The sequence below is a fragment of the Xiphophorus maculatus genome, chromosome 17 (genome assembly GCF_002775205.1).
Source record: "Xiphophorus maculatus strain JP 163 A chromosome 17, X_maculatus-5.0-male, whole genome shotgun sequence".
In the NCBI taxonomy this organism is placed as follows: domain Eukaryota; kingdom Metazoa; phylum Chordata; class Actinopteri; order Cyprinodontiformes; family Poeciliidae; genus Xiphophorus; species Xiphophorus maculatus.
The window spans coordinates 18,064,837-18,084,837 of NC_036459.1; the positions used below are offsets into that span (position 1 = coordinate 18,064,837).

At 41.2% G+C, this 20,001-nt stretch overlaps 2 protein-coding genes across 3 annotated transcripts in view; both read left to right on the top strand.

The window, feature by feature from the left end:
- The window catches only part of etv6 (ETS variant 6), a 32,086-nt gene extending 20,636 nt beyond the window's left edge, over positions 1 to 11,450 (top strand). For both annotated transcript variants that reach the window (XM_023350122.1, XM_023350123.1), the window contains exons 3-8: positions 432 to 596; positions 5,975 to 6,109; positions 7,752 to 8,357; positions 9,834 to 9,976; positions 10,725 to 10,825; positions 10,911 to 11,450. In XM_023350122.1, the coding sequence (XP_023205890.1) occupies positions 432 to 596; positions 5,975 to 6,109; positions 7,752 to 8,357; positions 9,834 to 9,976; positions 10,725 to 10,825; positions 10,911 to 11,013 (1,253 nt within the window). In that variant the 3' untranslated portion in view covers positions 11,014 to 11,450. The remainder of the gene's footprint in view (positions 1 to 431; positions 597 to 5,974; positions 6,110 to 7,751; positions 8,358 to 9,833; positions 9,977 to 10,724; positions 10,826 to 10,910) is intronic.
- Positions 11,451 to 12,547: 1,097 nt separating this feature from the next.
- Positions 12,548 to 20,001, top strand: part of fam19a2 (family with sequence similarity 19 member A2, C-C motif chemokine like) — an 84,964-nt gene continuing 77,510 nt past the window's right edge. Inside the window, exon 1 of the mRNA XM_023350442.1 lies at positions 12,548 to 13,138. The gene's annotated coding sequence lies outside the window, so the exon portion shown is untranslated. The remainder of the gene's footprint in view (positions 13,139 to 20,001) is intronic.

Below are 20,001 nucleotides of genomic sequence, written 5' to 3' on the forward strand. Positions count from 1 at the left end.
ATATATATATTTAAAAACATGTTGAGTTTTTTTCTTCAGCACCTCCTGTCTGATTCATTCAGCAATTTTACGTCTAACCTATCATTTTTAATATTTTATTCTAACCTCTTCTCCCTCTCACTCTGTCTCCCCCTTCATCTTTTTTTTTCTTTATCTCTGCTGCCATTCCCGTAATCACTCCCTCCTTTCGGCTTTTATCTCCACTTCCTCAATATCCTTTTTACTGCCTCCTTCCTCCCTGCCCTCCCCCTTCCCCGCGCTCTCCTTCCTGCCTTTCCTTCTTTCTTCCTTCCTCCGCCTCCAGCGCCACCGCCGCCTCCCCACCCGTCTGCTTCTTCAACACTTGACTCATTTTTCCTTCTTTTCCTTTCTTCTCCATTTTGTCGCCGTCTCCCCCAAACCCTGACTTTTTCTCCGTTCTCCACCCCCAGGCCTGCAGCCAGTGTTTTGGAGCCGGGAAGACGTGGCTCAGTGGCTGCGGTGGGCCGAGAAGGAGTTTGCGCTGCGGCCCATCACCAGCGGCACCTTCCAGATGAACGGCAAGGCCCTGCTTCTCCTCACCAAGGAGGACTTCCGCTACAGATCCCCTCACTCCGGTACTCCTCTTTATGCACTTCTGGAAACAGGAGCACACTCCCAGCTTTGAATCCATCAGTGAAATATTCTAAAAATGAGTCATTTCAGTCTACACTAGGGAAAAAAAAAAGATTTAGCAGCTAGAAAGGAAATGCAAATCACAGATCATTGAACTACGGGGTGGAAAATAGTTGCAAGTTTTGTAAAACCTTCAAAAACATTGGTTCAATCTTACTTTACAGTAACTATTACGTCAATCTCATCCAGAAATCTTCCGTTCTTGTGCAATTTTTCAATTGCTCATATCAAACCTCCAAAATGGAAAATAAATCAGTAACGGCAGCAGGAGCAGATGATGTGGCGGTGCGAGGTGACAGCCGAGGGATGCAGCTGTTACAGCGTGACTGCTGGGGGAGAGGAAGTAGGAGACGGTTCATCAGGAAGTAGAAAGCAACCTCAACTGTCGCCCGAGCAACACCAGCGGAGAGGCGCCTGAAAGTAAAATGAAATATTGAGTTGATTTTCTCAGCCCGTTTCTGCTAGTCTGTCTGGAAGATTTGAAAGAAAAAAAAAAGTCTCGACTGTGGAGTAGAGAACATTGTTTCAGGCTCCACACAGGCGCTGTGTGATGTGGTTTAGGATGAAAGTCATACGAGAATAAATAAGGCTTTGATAAATTTAGAAATAAGGTAAGGGATCAATCCAACTCCAAGGCTGGACAAGATGCTACGTTTTTATTAATATCCTCTGGATGTTACATTTAATAAGTAAAATAAAAAATCCTCCAAACTTCATCTTGCTTCAGTTTTAAATCATTTTGACATTTGTCATTAAATTTAATTAGGCTGGTTCTGCTGGTACCATGGTGACTGTAAAACTATTTTCATAGACTATTATTTTATTATACTGGCACTTGTAAAATGACACCCATTGCCCAGTGTAACAATGTTTCAAAAATGAAAATTCTGAGATGGGTTTAAAAAGCTTTTTAGACTTCTTAAAAAACTAAATGTTGATTTTTGCTGTTTTAGTACATTTAATGTTATGGTGAAACCAACGTAAGCAAAACTCTCAGAAAGAAAACTTGCTTTCATATTCTACATATTTGCTGTTTGGCTCTTGCGGTTACGCATGGAAAGCAATTCCTAAACATGCTGAAAACTCTCACTTTTGATAACCTTTATTCCCTCAGTCCTTGACTTCATACTGACCAAATGGACTTTGTTAAAGTTTGAGGTGTGTCAGCTCTGGCAGCCTGCATGTTTAACAAATATACTTCTAGGTTTCAAACTAGTTTTAAAACAACTTTTCCTTGCCAACAGTGAAGGGTGGGGCCCTTTCAGTTTCCACGTTGGAAATGTCTTGTTTTAGTGATTTCTAAACGCATTTCTCGTAAATTAAGAAAAAAGTTGGTGCCTTAGCACAGTCAGCTAACTGGCTGTGTGCTGAAGTTATTCTACGTTTTGCACATCCAGAGTGACTTGAAAATAGGGACTTTAAAAACTGGGCCATAGATAGAAAGGAGTTGGTTAAAGGATTTTAGTGAACTTTTGACTTTTCCACACATACTTTGAGAACAATTGCAAGTGACTGTGGGAAGGTATCTGGGACTTTGACACGAGCCGTTGGCTGTAGTTGTCACCCTGCTTCTAAGCATTGTCAATGGCTCCTAAAAATGTTTTCACCATAAATGATGTGTTTTTGGACATCGCTAGATAAGCTGGTTTTATTTTCATGTCCGGCAAATCTTTAAAACTAAATAGGAGCAGACTTATTTCCTGGCCTGGAGGCCAGTGAAGTGACCAACCTGACAGCTCACCTCATTTCCCTTTCAGCTGTGAGCAAACAAATCTCCCATGCTGTCAAGTAATCGATGAGGAGAAAAGTGGGAGGAAATGATCCATGATCTTCTCGGGTCATATTAGGTGTTTTGTTCACAAAGCCTGCCTCATAAGGTCAAATAACTAAAATGGAAGGGGATTTTTTTAACGTCAGAATTAGTTGTTTACAGCCAGCGGTTAGTGGTATCAGTCTAAATCTCACTTTAGGGAAGAGAGCAATTTTCTGGCTTGTGATGCGTCTATTTCCTCCTTTGTATGTTTATAGGCACAGACTTCCCATCAGTCTCTGGGGTTTCATGCTTCCTTTTGTAGAAGCTCCAAGAAGGCTGTTTCCTTATCATGAAACGTGTCTCTGAAAGATGGAATAACTTACATCATGGCGAGTGTGAGCCATACACCAATCACTCAACAGATATCATGAAATTTTAAATATCCTGTTTTATGTCTTCTAAAGGAACCTCTTATTTTGAGCACACCTTAGTTTTTCACAAGCAGACTATTTTAAATAAAGGAATCAGAGAAAAGAGCAGGAAGCAGGAATTTTCCCCACACTGCCAGAAAGTGAGAACTGAAAGGGTGTGTGTGGGGGTGCATGCGTGTGTGTGTATGTGTGCCTTTGTTTGTGTGTGTTCACCCTTGCTTCCTTTATGAGAATCATTTCCTTGTTATGTTAGGCGGTTCAGAGCGTGAGCCGGTTGACCGTGTGTTGGTGAGATCATACCATCCGGACTGGTGGCTGCTTGTGTAAATGTTGAGGCTGGAAATCATTGAGTGACCTTCCTGCTCAGGCTTTGTTCCTGCCCTCGGACGCTGCTCTGCGACTAGGAGAGGGCCAGGATCATATCGCACAATGGTCCTTTTATATGTTCACAGATTGCTAATGACTTTCCCTCAACAGCCCAGTTGATGCTTTCTCTATTTAGTCAGTCATTTCCAATCTCTCTTATTGTCCATTTTCAGTTTTTTGCCGTTTTTGTCGTACTTCAACGTTTGAAATAATCTGATATTGACATCAAAATTAAAATCAATAAAAACGTCACTTCTCAATTGATGATATCTTTCAATACATGCACAAGTCTGTCCAAACCAACATTGTCTTTTGGGAAGAAGTAAAATTCCCCACTGGAACTTAGTGGAACGTTGGCTGCATCTGGTTCACTATTAGTCGAGCTTCTAGAAAAAAAACCGTATGGAAATAAAAGACGGTGGTGGCAGTGTGATGGCGTGGTCTGTTCTGCGGCTTTAAGGCTACCACACACTCAGGTGTATGATGACTCTGCGGACACTGTCCATGGATGGTGGAGATTTTATTGTCAAGCGTACAGATTGCCTACATTTCTCGTAAAAAAAAGTTCTCAATTTCCCAAGCTCAGCAAGTTTTACAAGCTAGTTGGGTGCCTGGTACACCTGTTAGTGTGGCAAAGAAATGGGCAGACAAGCTGTTGCGTGTTCTTGGGACTGGTTGGGCTGACTCTCAAGAGTCTGATGCGTTTCCTGCTGAGCAGTTTACCGAGCGATACAGAGTACTCGGTCACAAAGACCCCCAGAAACACGAACGTTTTTTACTCTGCAGAGGTTCAACTCAAAGCGGACGTCCACCATACATGTCCACGCAAACGTCCAATTTATGACTGCGTTGGAGTGGAGAAGCAGGGACATTACAAAATTTGTCATGAGAAATGATGGAACCATGAATTCCCCAGCATAGAAGTTTTGTGACCTAGAACTCCAGTAAACTTGTTTTATGCAGCAAAAAGATGATCTCAAGCACACCAGCATGTCCATCACCCGACGCATTTAAAAACAAATGAAGGTTTTAGAGTCTGGAGTTAAATTCCACCCTGAACAGTCCCTTCATGATCAGAAAGCCTCCACTGTGGCTCAATTGAAACAATCCTGCAAACAAGAGTTGTCCAGATTTCCTCCATGGTGACGGGAAAGTCAGTTGTTGCAAACGTTTGAGGGCAGCTGGGGATATAGAGACACAGAGGAACAGCATTCCAAATATTTCCTGGCCTTCCTGTTCTACAACATCAATCATCATCTATGTTAGAAGAGGTGAGAGCTCAAAAGGATAAAACAGAGGAACTTTCATCTACTCCATTGTCTTGCACTCTGTTGCAGCATCAGTGAACTGCAGACACGTGTCGACTTGTCCTTTCTTTTTCAAAAGCTTCTAGCATCGATGTGCTTTACAATCTCTGATGGGAAGAATGGCTAACTTTGAGTCTGTCCTTCACTCAGTAACACCGTCCACACCGACAACTGTTTTTCTAGGAGTTGTGGAGTGGCACTTATGATTGGAAATAGATCTGATTTTTGCATTTCAGACTGGCAAATCAAACTGGAAATTGAAGCGTACAAGCTAACTTCTCAGAGCATTTTCTGTTTTATTCATGCAGCTCTAACTTTAGATTTGCATTTAGATGAGAAAAAGGTCCTCTTAGTTATCTGAATTGTTTGAAATCAGTAATAGCGAGGCAGATAGATGTTCATCATCACTGTACAAAACTGACTGATACTTTACAAATAATAGGATCCCTAAACCCCATGTAGACCTGTTTCACTGTGCCAATTAACAGTCATTTGGAAGCGGACCACTGTTAGATTTGATTAAGTAGAATTGTGGTTTCAGGCAGCCAAAGCAACAAAGACTCTTTAGATGAGTTTGTGGCACAAATTTGATTTGCCAATCAAGAGGTAGATACAGATGCACTTTTTTTTTAATCTTAATGTGACATTTTCACTGATGTTGCATTTTAAAAATGTACAGACAAATTGAAGTATTCTAAAAATGGAAGGTACTGCACAAAGTAGTCGTTTTTTATCAACCATGTTTTTCTGATGCTCCTAAAGGAGAACCTCAGACAAACAAACATAACTTGGTTCAGGGGCGTGCTGTGGTGGCGCAGGGGGTTAGCACGCCCCACGTTTGGAGGCCTTAGTCCTCGGCGCGGACGTTGCGGGTTCGACTCCCGGTCCCGACGACCTTTACCGCATGTCTTCCCCCCTCTCCTTCCCTGTTTCCTGTCAGCCTACTGTAGACAAAATACGAGCCACTAGCGCCATAAAAACTCTGAGAAAAAAAAAAAAAAACATAACTTGGTTCTAATCTAACGTTTGCTTGTGATTCATTAAAGTGATGCTAGAATACTCAAGAATAATACAAGAATGTAGTAATCTCTAATGAGCAGTCACTGAGGAATACTGAGGCATTGATATTGCAAACATTGATTGAAATACAAACTGAATGCTATGAGCTGGTTGTAGTAGGTCCCAGTCTATGATGTCTTCACAGTCTGGGGTAGACTATCTAAGAAGTGTCTCTACTAACAGAAGTATTGTTTGCTTGGTGAGTCTTGTCCTGAATTGCTCAAGCCAGAGGAAGTTTGAGCAATAACGGCAGCATCGTTTGGGCTGGATCCTGGAAAGCACAGAGGAGAAGAAGAAGGGGAACCGGACACTGCGTCTGACGACACCGCTAATGTCCCGTGTCATGCAGGCGTCAGATGTCACCGGGAGACGTATGGTAACCTACGACCTTTTGCTTTCTGCAGGGGATGTCCTGTATGAGCTGCTGCAACACATACTGAAGCAACGGAAGTCCAGTGTGTTTTGCCCGTCTGCTTACTTTCCTGGGAACTCTTTCCATTCGCTGCCTGAAAGCGCTGTGCATCATCTGAAGCTCGAAGGTCAGTCCTCCCTACTCTAGCTTCCTGCTCCAGGGATACACTTCAGATTTCTCTAGCCTTTGTTTGGAGACTAATAATGACTACCAATTAGAATTAGAGATGCACCAATCCAGTATTAAGATCTGTATCGATCCCAATATTGAAAAAAAAAAAAGATCTAGCTCGGATATTGGTAACAATGTACCACATCCATAAAAGGCAGATCTATGCTTTGTGCTCTTTGTGACATCATGTTTTATTATTTATTTACAAATAAATAATAAAATTAATTAATTAAATAAATAATAAATTAATAAAATAATAAAATTGCTCTGAGCCTTTTACACCGGCCTTTTGTATAAACAGACAGGCATTAAATACTGATGTGAAAAATAGACCTGAAGTCATTTTTGAAGCATTTTGTGATGTTTGTTGCTTTTTAGTAATAAATCCTTGTTTTTAATTGTATGGCATATACACTAGCATCGCAGTCACAGGGCTCATTTTCAGCTTCTGATTAACAGTGGCAGAGATTTCCAACTAAATTATGCTTGTTCAAGGAACAACATCTCTGAAAGTCAGAAAATCATTGCCTGATCCCGGGTTTGCTGCCGTACAAACTTGACCAAAGAGATTAAGAGTTCTGGTAAATATGTAAACTATGCAAAGTCCTCCAAAATATGTAAGCAAAAGCGTTAGCTTAATAAAAGTGTAAGGCAGCGATGTGAGTCCCATTAGACTACCTTGTTGGTTCCATTCGAGGAAGTGCCGACCAAGTTTGGTGAAATACTTGAAACTGCTTCCTGGGTCGGGTGGAAGAAAATGTGACTCGGCAGCAATCAGATAGGACTGAGCCGTAACTCTGGTGTTGACAGTAAAACCTGCTCCACCAGGAAGTGCTGGTGTAGTTAAACAATAAAGAGTTCATGCAAAGTGACTCATTTGCTGTGGTGAGTTCCTGCTTTGTTGTCGGTGCCACTCTTAGCTATTTTTCCTATGCCACTGATCACTCACATGCAGGTACCTGCAACCTTCCTAATGTTTCAGAGAACTCAGGAGCGTCAACATTGTTTCCACACTGAATTAGTTTACTCTCAACGGTTGTTTAAGTTCTGTTCAGTACTTTTACATTTAGGGGTTATAGAATCTGTCAAGTTCTCAAAAACATTTACAGATTTCAGTCATTGCTGCATTTATTCCACATGTCCTTCTCACTTGCTTGATCCTTTTATCCTTTCCTTCCCTCATTCAGTCCTTCCTTTGTTAATTCCTTCCATCCTTCCTCAGCACCCTCTTGTCTTCAGATCTTCTCCCTGACACATTCGGCTCAGACTCAGAGTGACACCAGGGACATCTAGTGGAATATTTGTGCATGTGCAACATCTACAGTAATGAAACCGTTTAACTTCCCAGCAGTCACAGAAAATATCCACAACCAGGAACACGCCTGCAGTATGAAATCAATATTTGTTTCTCCTCCTTTTCCATTCCAGGTGTTTTATTTTTGGAGAATATTCATCTAGTAGAGATCAAACATTTGCTTGAAGTTGTACATTTGAATGTAAAAGCTGTGGTTTGTTGTAGGAACGTTACACTGCTGCTGCTGGTTGGAAGCCTTTACATAAATATAAATAGCTAAAATCCAATATGTCTGCTTCCTCAGAGACGGTACGGCGGGCGCCGCGCGGTACAGAACCCCTCCCACAGAACCCGCCCACCATCGAGCTGAGGCACCGCCGCTCCCGCTCCCGGTCCCCCCTCAACCCGGCCCCGAGGCGGTCGCCCCCGGAGCCCAACCGGCCCCGCTCGGCCAGCGAGGACCCGCTGCAGAGCTTCTCCCAGCTGCCTGACAGCAACCACCACCTGGCCGAGGAGATGTATCCGCTGTCCGTGTCCCCGCCGGCCCCCAACGGGCCCTGCGCCGCACCCAGGGAGGCCCGGAGCCCGGGGCTCCAGGAGGCAGGGCCGCCCCGCGTCATCCAGCTCATGCCCAGCACCATCCTGAACCCTCTGCTGCTCAGCCCCGGCAGAGGCGGGGGGGCCGGCCTGGACTTCAGGCACAGCCGCGCCGGGGCCCCCTCCCAGGTGTTGATGGAGAACGGGCGTGAGAGCAAGGTGCATGTGCACCACCACCAGCACCACCAGCAGCAGCAGCAGTTGGCCCAGCAGCAGCTGTTGCAGCAACAGGAGGAGGCGCTCTACAGGAACCACGTCATCATGCCCGTGTCTCCTCCAGAGGAGCAGCAGATGCCCATCGGCCGGATAGCAGGTCTTCACATCACTTCCTGTCCTTCATCACAAAACACCAGCTGCCTTTCCACTGACCACAACACAGCTCACTGGAATATTGCTAATAAATTCACTTAAATCTGCAACATGCAACTTTTATAAAGAATGTTTTTACATATTTGTTAAAATTATTGCCATGCTGGGTCATTATGAGACAGATAAAATGCGAAAAGATTGATGTCCATGAGCTACTATCGCTGTCTGATGAAACGCACCAAGAGTAACTAATCAGAGCCAGTAGGAGGGTCTTAGAGCTGCCAATCATTCTTGTGTACATGCTGCAGAGAAACAACTTACTGTTAAAGGAAAACCGTTTCTGACATAATCAGTGGCCAAGTTAACTAACCTAGCATTCACAATACGTTCTGTTAGCTGCAGTGTAGTAGATAGTGGGGGACGGGGTGGATGAGCAGCGATACGAGCTTGTGATTGACAGTGCTAAGGCCCGCCTCCTGGCTCTGATTGGTTGTTTCTAGTGGGCACTAGGAGGAGGCAGAGGAGCTTGATTTTTTTAAAAGTAATTATTTCATACTGTCATGACAATTACAGTATTCAGTACATATGTAAAAAATATATTTTTTAAAAGTTACATACAGCAGTTTTAATGGAACAGCGGAAATGTCAAAGAACACGTTTTGTACGCTTGGTTGAGGTTTTTCAGTTGTATCACATTGGTGTGTTTATCGAAACATTTTTTTCAGGAGTCACACTGGTTTGTAAACACACAGTGTAGGGCTGGGCAATAGATCAATAACAATATATATCACAATAGACATGTGATCAAAATCAATGGTTAATATATCCAATAGAATATTCAATAACTTAATTGAACTCCAATCCAAAATGACTCAGCCTTCTGTAGGCAGAGGAAAGGCGTTAGCCGCTCAGCCTGTCCTGGTGAGCTAAGCTAGGAGGGTGGCATCATAACCGGCATGGAGTGAAAACTGTGGCGGTATTTCAAATATTCACAACAAAAACCTGATCAATAATCATCTATAGACCGATATGAAACCTATATATCATGATTATTACCCAGCTCTAATGTCACAGTTCATAAAAAGTTGAGTTTGTCATTTGAACATGTTGAATTGATCACTCTTCTGTTAAATGGCAATTTCCCCAAAACACCGCATACCTTTCCACTGAGTGTCGCGCCAACGCCTCAATGATGGCTCAGTGTTGAGAGCTAGCGCCATGGCTAAAATATATATGTTTACATACATCACTGCCATGATTATTAATGATTTATCGCATGAACATACATATTCACGTCGGATTTAACTATAATTTTTTTATTTAATAGAAACACCACAATCGTGACATCGTGTTTTCCGACGTTAGTGGAATATCGCTAAAGTTTTGTGCACACTGGTGTCAGAAACGCAGCTGGTGTTGGGAGTGTTTCTTTGGAAACGGAGTGAGCTGAACCAGAGCGCCCCCTGTGTGTTGTCCCCAGATTGCAGGCTGCTGTGGGACTACGTGTACCAGCTCCTGTCAGACAGCAGGTACGAGAACTACATCCGCTGGGAGGACCCCGACAGTAAAGTATTCCGCATCATGGACCCCAATGGTCTGGCCAGGCTCTGGGGGAACCACAAGGTAAACGCACCACTTCCTGTTCCTTCCTGGACGCCGACCCCAAACAAACATCCCACCATTATGGCAACCGGCCTCATGAAATGGGTTTTTCTGCTGTGTAGTCTCACAAAGAAAAATGGAGACAAATCCGACTTTTAATTCAAGTAGATTTGTTCAGAAACTTTCAAATCCATAAACATATCCATCTCTTGGTATGATTTGTAAACATGGGGTTTTTGTTTCCCTCTTAATGAGACGTTTCAGAAGTTCCAGTGAGATGAAAGGAAAGTTTACTGTAAGCGGGATCCTCTGGAATGTACTTCTATCATTGTTCAGGGACCAGTAGAGAGAAATGCTGGAGCTTCCAGATGTTTTTTCTGTTTTACTAAATAAATATTGCTTTCTCTTGGAAACAAAAATAACTTTTAGTGGCTTTTTCTTTGTTTATTTTGTTTTAGTGTCCTCCTGTCTGTCTTTTCCTTCATATAACTTTCCTTTCTTTGTGCTTTGCTTTGCTTTCCTTTCCCCCTCTATTTTCCCCTTCCTTTTGTCCATTCCTTTCTTTGTGTTAATTCATTTTGTCTCCATTTCCTTCCTTCATTCCTTTTAGACATTCCTTCCCTCCTTTCTCTGATTTTTGGAGCTTTACATTTACAGCATTTTCCTCTCTAGAAAGTACCTGCCTTGAATCTAATGTTTTTTGCTTTGGTTTGGTTTTTTTGTAAAAAGATGTTTGACCTCTGACCCTGTTGTTGTTGATCCCCAACAGAACAGAACCAACATGACGTACGAGAAGATGTCGCGAGCACTGAGACACTACTACAAACTGAACATCATCAGGAAAGAGCCTGGACAGAGACTCCTGTTCAGGTAACACTCCCTCCCACCCCCCGACACCCCACACCCTCTTCTCCTCTGAGCTCTAGATAACCCCCCTGCCCCCTCCCCCCCTCAGGTTCATGAAGACCCCCGATGAGATCATGAACGGCCAGACGGAGCGGCTGGAGCACCTGGACTCAGACACAGACGAACAAATCTACATCAAAGAGGAATGCTGAACGGCTCTGGGATGGAGGGTTAGGGAGGGTGGAGGTTAGGGGTTAATGGGGGAGGGGGAAATTCCATGGACTACTTTACTACAGCCTCAGCCACCAATGCCTTTCAGAAGCAGCTTAATAAACGCCAGGAGTTTGGCTCCCATCGGGAGTGGAAGTGAGATGTGAAACGCCTCAGGATGAGCTTGTGACTTCCTGTTGGAAGGAGCGTTGTGATTGGTCGGAGGGACGCTGCTGAGGGGAATCTTTATGTTTCTGTGCTGCAAAAAGCCAATCACTTGTTCTTCTATGATTCTTTGTTTTGGCTTGTCTCTCCACATGCATTAGATCTTGGAAATTTGCTACTTGTAAAAAGAAATGTGTGTGTGTGTGTGTGTGTGTGTCTGTGTGTGAGACAGGACTGTTTTCATTATGGAATAAACATTTTTGATCAAACTGAACGTGGAGACTGGAGAAGTCATTGCAGGTGCCTTAAAGATCCTCATGGTGGCAGTAGAGATCAACCTTTGCTATGTGGGCATCAGGTGCAGAGACAGGTGTTCATGGCGCGTGCCTTTTGAATTAAAAGTCTCATTTACAGTTCAGACACAAAGCCACGCCCACTTTCAGGGGAAACCGGAAGCTACGTTTTTAGAGAGTCGACGCAAATTTGGGCCCTTTCAGTTCAATAAGAGGCTAAAATAACATTAGTATACAATTAATAATGTTACTTTCTTCTAACATTAACATTGTGTCTATATTATTTTATCATACAGAAAATATACAATTAATTTTTATCGGCAATAAAATCGTTTTAATAGTTTTTATTGAAGTTTTAGAAAGTTGAATATCAGACAAGCTAAACAATTATTAACTATGTTAATTTTCTGATAGGAAGGCGTCGTATATAACAACTTCACTGAATTTCTAGATCAAACTGTATTCCAAATCTATTTTATATATGTTTGAAACTATATGAGTCCGGTTTAAAAACTATAAGGTTAAAAAACAACTTAAGTGTAACATCCATAAATGTAATAAACACCTTGAATAATGAAATAGATAAAGTTAGAGAGATGATGACCCTATATAGCTTGGTCATCTTACTGAAGTTGTTTGTGTAAAATGATAATTTCTGGTCTATAATTCCAAAGTTTTACTATGTGAAACTTTAATGACGTCACATTATTGCCCGACTCAGGGGAGTCCAAAAGTGCGGACTGGAAGCTATTTGAGGCTCTAACTAATTTTATTTTATTTTTTATTTTTTTGTCCCCCACAATTTTGGCCTGCGTGGTAATCATAAAGTCATAATTGTGACTATATTCTCGTAATTGTATTTTTTTATTATTTTTTCTAATATTCCATCTAATCCTAATAAAATATTTGGGGGCTGAAGATTTTTTGTTTCTGGTTTTAGGGGTAGTTTATAGTTTGGCAGGTAGGTGGCGCTGACCGCATAAAGCTGATTCTTAATGATCATCTATCATTTTTTTCCCCCAATTGACAAACCTAAATGCATCACTCATTATTGATGCCACGATCTTCGTTTCAGTCAGTGCTAATTAGCTCCTGGGCACGCGCTGCAGGCCGTCTCAGTAATCTGATTACTGCAGCCGCGGTGCGCTGCGCTCCGGGGTCTCCATAAAAGTTGGAGCGCGCAGAGCCGAGCTGTCAGACCGCGAAGAGCCGCTGCGGAGCATCCACCTCCGCCCGGGCTGAGCCCGAACACCCGGATACGTCACGATTTCTGATTGAATCCGATTATCTGTATTAATATTGATTATTTCAGAAAGCTGCTGGGTGTTGAACACGCACCGCCGTCCAAAGGCGCGCCGACAGGACGCAGAAAGGCTTCTCTCCTGCGTGGACTTACCGGGGCTGGGACACGAGCAGCGCGGGGCGGGACTGCCATGGATCAGATGCTCTTCTGTTAGAAAGCTCCGGTTCTCAGTTTGATTTCACCTGGAGGTGTTTTAAAATAATAATAAAAAAAGACAAGTCGCCCTTTCGTCCTCTTTCCCTTTTTTTCCGCCCGTTCTGGATTCAAATGTCTCCACATCGCAGGCGCGCAGCTGGATTGTAGCGGCGGCCCCACCGATGCTTTAAACGGGCGTTAAGGTGCGGGAAGGGAGTGGGACACAAACAGGTAAGATTTCGGATCGAGCCACACCGACCCATCCGTTTCTGTGCATGCGTCGAGTTATTTTTCGTTTCCTTGGAGATCTGAGGGACGGTTCGCTTTGCGCGCGGCGAGAACGCACACCCGGAGGGGCATGAACACCAACAAACACCCGGCAAAATTCAGAGATAATTCAGGACACAATACGTCCTGATGTGAGTTTTAGCTGGACAGAAACGCTGGATAGTTCCATGTTGTCTTTGGCTTCCCTGACTGCAGTTTCCACAAGTTTGCTGTAATCCGCTGAACAAACCGCGGCTGCTCTCCTGAGAGCTGAATGCCTGTTTATCCAGCCAGTCAAGCAGAGATCAGGCTGGTTCTCAGAGTGAACAGAGGCTGACACACTCCTCCAACTCCAGCCTGGAAGGAGCGGTGTGTGTTACCTCAGATATGACGGGAGGGATGCTGGCAGAGGCAAAGTCCAGGAAGTTTGGAAGCGTGTTGTTTGACGACCTCAAAAGAAATTCATGATGCTCCTGTTAGATATTGAGCTCCATCTTAAGACATTTGTAAGTCAATAAATTTATTTCAGCAATTCAGATTTAGCAACAGAAAAACGAAAGGAAGTTTAGTGGAAGGAAAAAGTGTGGCAGAAAATGATTGTGAAGCAAAATCCATTGGGGAGATTCTAATTCAGGTAGAAGATTTTTCAACATAGATACTTTTTTTTCTTTCACTGGGCCATAATTATTAATGTATTAAAAATCTATTTTATTGTTCTTATGTAATATTTAAATTTCCTGATGAACAACATGCCACACATTTCAAGAATTGAAATTAAAATGGACTTTTCAGTGATATTCCGTACAGATGCACCAGCACTGGCTCATTTTAAAGGCACACTGCACTGATACATTGTACTTCCAGTATAATATTAATTAATTGCCAATTAAGGCTTTTTTTCCTGTGTATATTTCTTCACCATGTTATAGATAAATAAAAAAGTTGTTTTTTCACTATGTCATGATAATAGATTGTTAAAATCTACCGACATAATGGCATAAATCATTTCCCTACTGGCTGTGTCAGGGTTAATAAATCCAGCAATAGTTCATATTCATTGATTAAAGAAATAACTTCCAGTTGGTAGAAGCGCCTTCACTTCATTCTGGTTATAACATTACCAGAATAAACTTGTATTATTAGAAAAATAAGGTCATATTTTTAGACAATGAGTGTTACAAAAAAAAAGTAAAATAAAGTGAGGAATGCGGAGCGTCTTGTGAAGTTCCACTTTGGTATCAGTTCTACAAATAAGGAAATATTCCCTCTTAACACATCAGCGTCTAATTATTATGAGTAGCAGAATTTTGTTCAAATGACTGAGTCTGTTTAGAAGGAAGAATCTAGTTGATCTTGAAACCATCGAATCTTTTTTCTCATTAAAACAACTTTTTTTCCTCAGAGTTTTATGTCTTTCTTTTCTTAGTATTGCACCTTTATTCTGGTAATATTATAACTTTATTCTCATAACAACATAAAAAAAAAACTCAGTCCGGCCCTAAATACGTTTTATACCCACTGTACAGGTACGTGGGTATAAAAACATTTGTAGGGGTGCCTACAGACTGCCCTCTGGGGGGCGCCACTGGAGTCTCATTTGGTTTAGCTTCCAACCTCCTACACTGACGATAGGCTGCATGGTTTCCCATTGGTTGGTCTCGTTTCAGGTGTTTTCTCATAGACAGGTTTAAGAAGAGTTCAGAACCTCAGAATGAAAAAGGTCTAATAAAAGTTTCTTCCAGTTCTGTAATGTGGGGTGAACACAGTGGTGGCTGTAAAAGACAAGAAAGGACAGAAATAGAAAGAAAAAAAGGAAACATCTTTGTGGTTTACAACATACTTTTGTTGGTATACGTAGTGCAGAGATGTACATATATTAATTCACATTCACTGTATGGATTAAGTTTTTGGAAAGAGATTTTAAAAAAATGTAAAAACATGACCATCAATACATTTATCCATAATAACACGCACATATGCATTACAACTTCAGCGGCTCTATATGAATTGAGAATTTCCTCAGCTAACAGTTTTTTCATTTATTAAATGTTTAGACCATTAATCGTAGTCAATACAGAGAGTGAGTCAATATTTTTCTCACTTATCACCCAGTTCCCATTTTGCCCTTCTTGGTTCCAGAGGCTGACAGACAATATGAAGCAGCACAGACTGGATTAGGTTTAAATTGTTCAATTCAACGCTGCAAAAAGCATCCACAAAAAGGCACACAGACCGAATTAATACAAACAGGCGCTTAATACTTGAGAGAACAACTGGAAGCTGTTTGACAAAAATCTAAAGTCAAAGTTACCTTAAAGAGGATCTGAGGTCAGAAAAAAAGATGGAGGGAAATGAATCCATCAAACGTCTGAACAACGTGGTAGAATTTGGCTTTTAAGAAGCGACGTGTGAAATAAATGTTTACAAAACCAATTAAAGCACCAATTACTGTTCACAGCTTGTTTCATGCATTAACTCAACTTCCCTGCTGACTGCAATTACCAACAAGTCTCGTATTAAATATGAAAAAGGAGCAGCCTAAGTGCAGGGCTTGCTCAGCCCAAAGCCTCCAGACGAGCCACGTCTCACCGAACGATCACCTGGAGGTAAATACCACGAGTCCAGGCTAGATGTGAAATAGACGTTATTAATTGGTGTCCAACAGTTCTTACTGCTGCACAAATACCCAAAGTATGTATTATTACAGTTATATTCTTTTAAGAAGTACGGGATTAACACTGGCTAGATTTAGTTCACTATTGTGGTGTTCTTTCAGCTAGCTGACTTGCAGTGTGTAGCCAGGGAAAAATCCCGTCACACTGCCGTTTTATTCAAAAGACGTTACATCATGGGAACAGTATGATGGGAAATTGTGACGATGTAATTTATGGCAACCCTGGTAACAAAAGCTCGTGTCTGTACACTTTAAGTCAAAAGAATATTTTTAAACTGTGCATACAAATTAAAAATGTATAACATGATTTAACCATTTTTACTTAAATCAGAAAAAAACATATTTTTGCAAAAAATATTACAATACATTGAGTATTACAGTGGTAATAATGCTATGGATGAACAACATTCAGCAGTTGGGTGCTGCTGTTCTGCTCTGGGCTCCATATACAGAGAAACTCCAGTCAGTAACCGTGTTCCCATCAACGTTTTTCATCCCCACATTTTAAAGCATCTCATTACATATGGTTGATAGTAATCTCTAAATTTAAAATAACGTCCTCAATTTTACAAAAACTTTTTATGCTCGTCTGAAGTGGGTTTTGGCTTTTCCAAAGGAGTTAGATGTTGTTAAGAAAAAGGATTAATTTTTTTGGTGCTTAATACAGTTAATCTACGACATGTGTAACAGTTATGTATAATACTCTTATTTGGAACAGGTCTCGTCTGAGATGCGGTAAGCAGACAAAGCAGGGCCCTTTTTCCTCCCCCGCTGACACCACAGCAATAAAATTTACAATGGGAGAAGGGACTTCGGAGGTGTCTGTGAAATCTCATCTTAGGACGTTTGGCGCCAGGGATCTTCCGTATCAGGCAGCGATGGGCACGAAGTGGTCCGCCCTCTTACTTAGATAAAAAACAGACACCTTTGCCATAATGAGGGGAGTTTTCCAAGTTCTCTGAGTGCTGAGGGAGTTTCTAATAGGTCAGCATGAGGAGCGCCTTGACTGCATATATTAAATAGGGAAACACCTCTTTAGTTTAAAACTCCGTGTTAAGAAAAAACCAGAGAGAGAGCGGCCGCTATTTTTTGCTTTTTTGTCTGTGTTTCATGTTCGTTTTGTCTTCCCCTTGTGTGTCTTTATTTTTTATGAGAAAAATGCATATCTCTGTTCCTCTGCAGCTTTGTTATTCATTGCTTTGTATGAGATTAAACTCTGTGATCTGTGACGTCAACACGCTTTGTTGTTGTTTCGTTTTAGCAGCACGCCGTCGCTGCACGGAGAACGTCATTCGCCAAGGACTCTGGAGACAAAAGAGGAAAAAAGGAGCCAAACGTTTTGTCCAAAGCTAGCATTAAATAATCCTCTTTTTTAATAATGTGAAATGGAAACACGTTTGCTGAATAAGTTCTGACGTAGCGAGTGCACCCTGGTGGGCCGGTGCCTTACCAGAGCCACAAATTTCTTGGAGAACTGTTCATTTTTCAGAGATGTGGTTCATGCTAGTTTGCGACTTCTACTTCCTGTTTATTATAGCCATACGTAACATCAACATCTGATTAAATTACGCTTTGCATAGCCTGGTTGATTCGTTCCAAACGTCTAATTCACATTTTCCTTTTTGTAAGATTTTAGTTCACTCAAAATTTGGATGATAACTGAACGAAAACATAACTTAGTGTGGTGCTTTGTTTATATATATAAACAGTATACTGTATATATATATATATATATATATATATATATAGATATAGATAGATAAAGGACTTTTTATTGTAGAATTAACTTTACAAAATTTTGAACCCATACCTGTTTAAAACCCTGGCATACCTCGACAGTTCTGCCTACTTTAAGCGCGAGTATGACTGAACATTGGCTTCTTAGAAAATTCCCATCAAACGTTTTCTGGTAGCAACTTGAATTTTTTTCAATTACTTTCCCATAAAGTCCAATTTTATCTCATCTAGTGTTACTTTATCTTAAGACTTGAGTTACTGAATTCTTCGTGATGTCTTGATCTTTTTTTTTCAGCTTTACTTGTATTGGGATAGATGTACCTGATGCCATATTTTTGGCTGTATGAAGTGGTGATTAGCCCAGTGTCCATTCCCATCAGCAGATAGCTGGCAGCTGCTGTGAATGAGTGGGATTTGGGGCTTCTGGCTGAGATCAGATGGACCCTCTCCTAACCTCTCGGGCTGGGTAAAGCGGTGCCGTCCGTCTGGCCGGCTCTGTGCGGATCAGCCAATGTCACCAGACCGGTACTGTGACCTCCTCCTGGTGCTGCCTCCTCTTCATTGATCCAAAGCTATGACACGGAGGCTTCACAGTCTGCTGCCCCTCGCCGGCTACGACCACTTGGCGCTGCCAGCGAACAGCTGTGACACGAGCAGCAGGGAGTCTCAGAATCAGGCTGTCTTCTTTTTATTATTATTATCTTTCTTTGATTTCTGGATCTTAAGAAACTTTGCAAAAAAAAAAATCATTTCCTTCACATACAAAAGCACTCGTCTGGTCAGAGACACAAGAAGTAATGTATCCCTTCCATGTGAAAGCAGCTTTGTAGATCACTCAGGATATAAGAATCTCATGTACGTACAATGAAGTTGAGGGTTTCATGTTTAGCATGCAATGTGCTTCTTCATTCCCTGTTGATGGGTGAGGCGGTACCACCGCCTTCTGAAAATGACTTGATTGGCACCTCTCTGTGGAGTGTTTGATTGAAGTTTTTTTTTAGCTCCCTGTTCCTCGTTTGTCTCGCTCTCCTCCCTCTGTTCTAATTTTAAGTCAAATACTAGAGTGACTGAGCAAACAGCAGCTTTATAGAAAGAACTGATAGACAACAAAACTTTTAAAAATATCTAGATTTTTATCTGTATTGTCTTCTTTTGCTGATGGCTTTTCTTTCAGTTTTTGTGTGGTTTAAGTGTCTAGCTATCTCATTTGGTGCTAAATGCAGTAGTTAACACAATATGTGGTGATGATGAAAATCTCTACATGTGTATGCATTTTTTTCCATTCGTTTGAGGAAACATGCAAAGCTTCTTAATGACGTTTCAGGTTGGTAGCAGAGTCTAAATTTTCCAACAAACAATGGAATTTTGGAAAAACTATGGTTTTGTCTTATTTTTTTACTTTTAAATTCTAAAATCTGGTTGCAGACAAAAATTTTTACAAAGTTATAATCATGCTATTTCTACAGTTTTAAGTCCAGAGATGATGTTCAGCTTTCTCCAGTAGTCTCCCCTACCTGACCTGTCGCTGTGCACTGCCATCCAGCTAGCTAAAAAATGCTAATGCGCTTTGTCTTCAGTTATAAGAAACAGAAATTTTGACCGTTTAGTCATACTTCCAGTTGCTTAGTGTGAGTCTCCTCACCCCATCAGATTAAGGCAAACCTTTTTTCAAGCTACTGTTGACAAGCTATGTGTGGTCATGCTAACTCCAGGCTCAGCTTAAGCAGTTAGCCTGACAAATCATCAAGCTAATATAAACTGTGTCTCTATAAAGAGCATAACAGGAAAACAGCATGATGTTCTACAAACTATAATCAAATATAAAACATGTTTACTATGTTCTTGTCTACCTATCAAAATTAAATACATTTGAAATATAATATAGCCATACTATTTTAGCATCAGTGGGAATCATTGTAGCCATTTTGCTTTCAACAAAAGCGTTTAGATTTCATAATATATTTTTGTTTTAAATTTGCACCATAATTCTATGAAACCTCAATTATTTTTACTTAAGGTTGTTAAACCATAAGACTTAAGTTCCTGAAACTGATTTATCAGAGAAAAAGAATAATGTTTTCATATTTATAAAATCTGTCGTAATGAAAAACCATTGCTATCTTTTGTCTGTAAAACTGTCAACCAATAGCATATGCTTAGAATTGTTTGACTCTTTAATTAATTTAAATTAGATAAATGGATATGCTCTTATAACTTGTTTATTTTGTGTAGGATTCCAACATGCATATGTTTTGAGAATCCCTTCTAATGTCACTGTGCACGAATAAAGTACGACAAAAACACAAAGAAATAGTTTCTTCGTGTTTTTCTGGAAGAAACACAGGTTGTGTGTTATGTGTTGTAGACCTTAATGAGATTTTTTTTTTGAATCAGTCGATACCTAACCTGGCAGGTA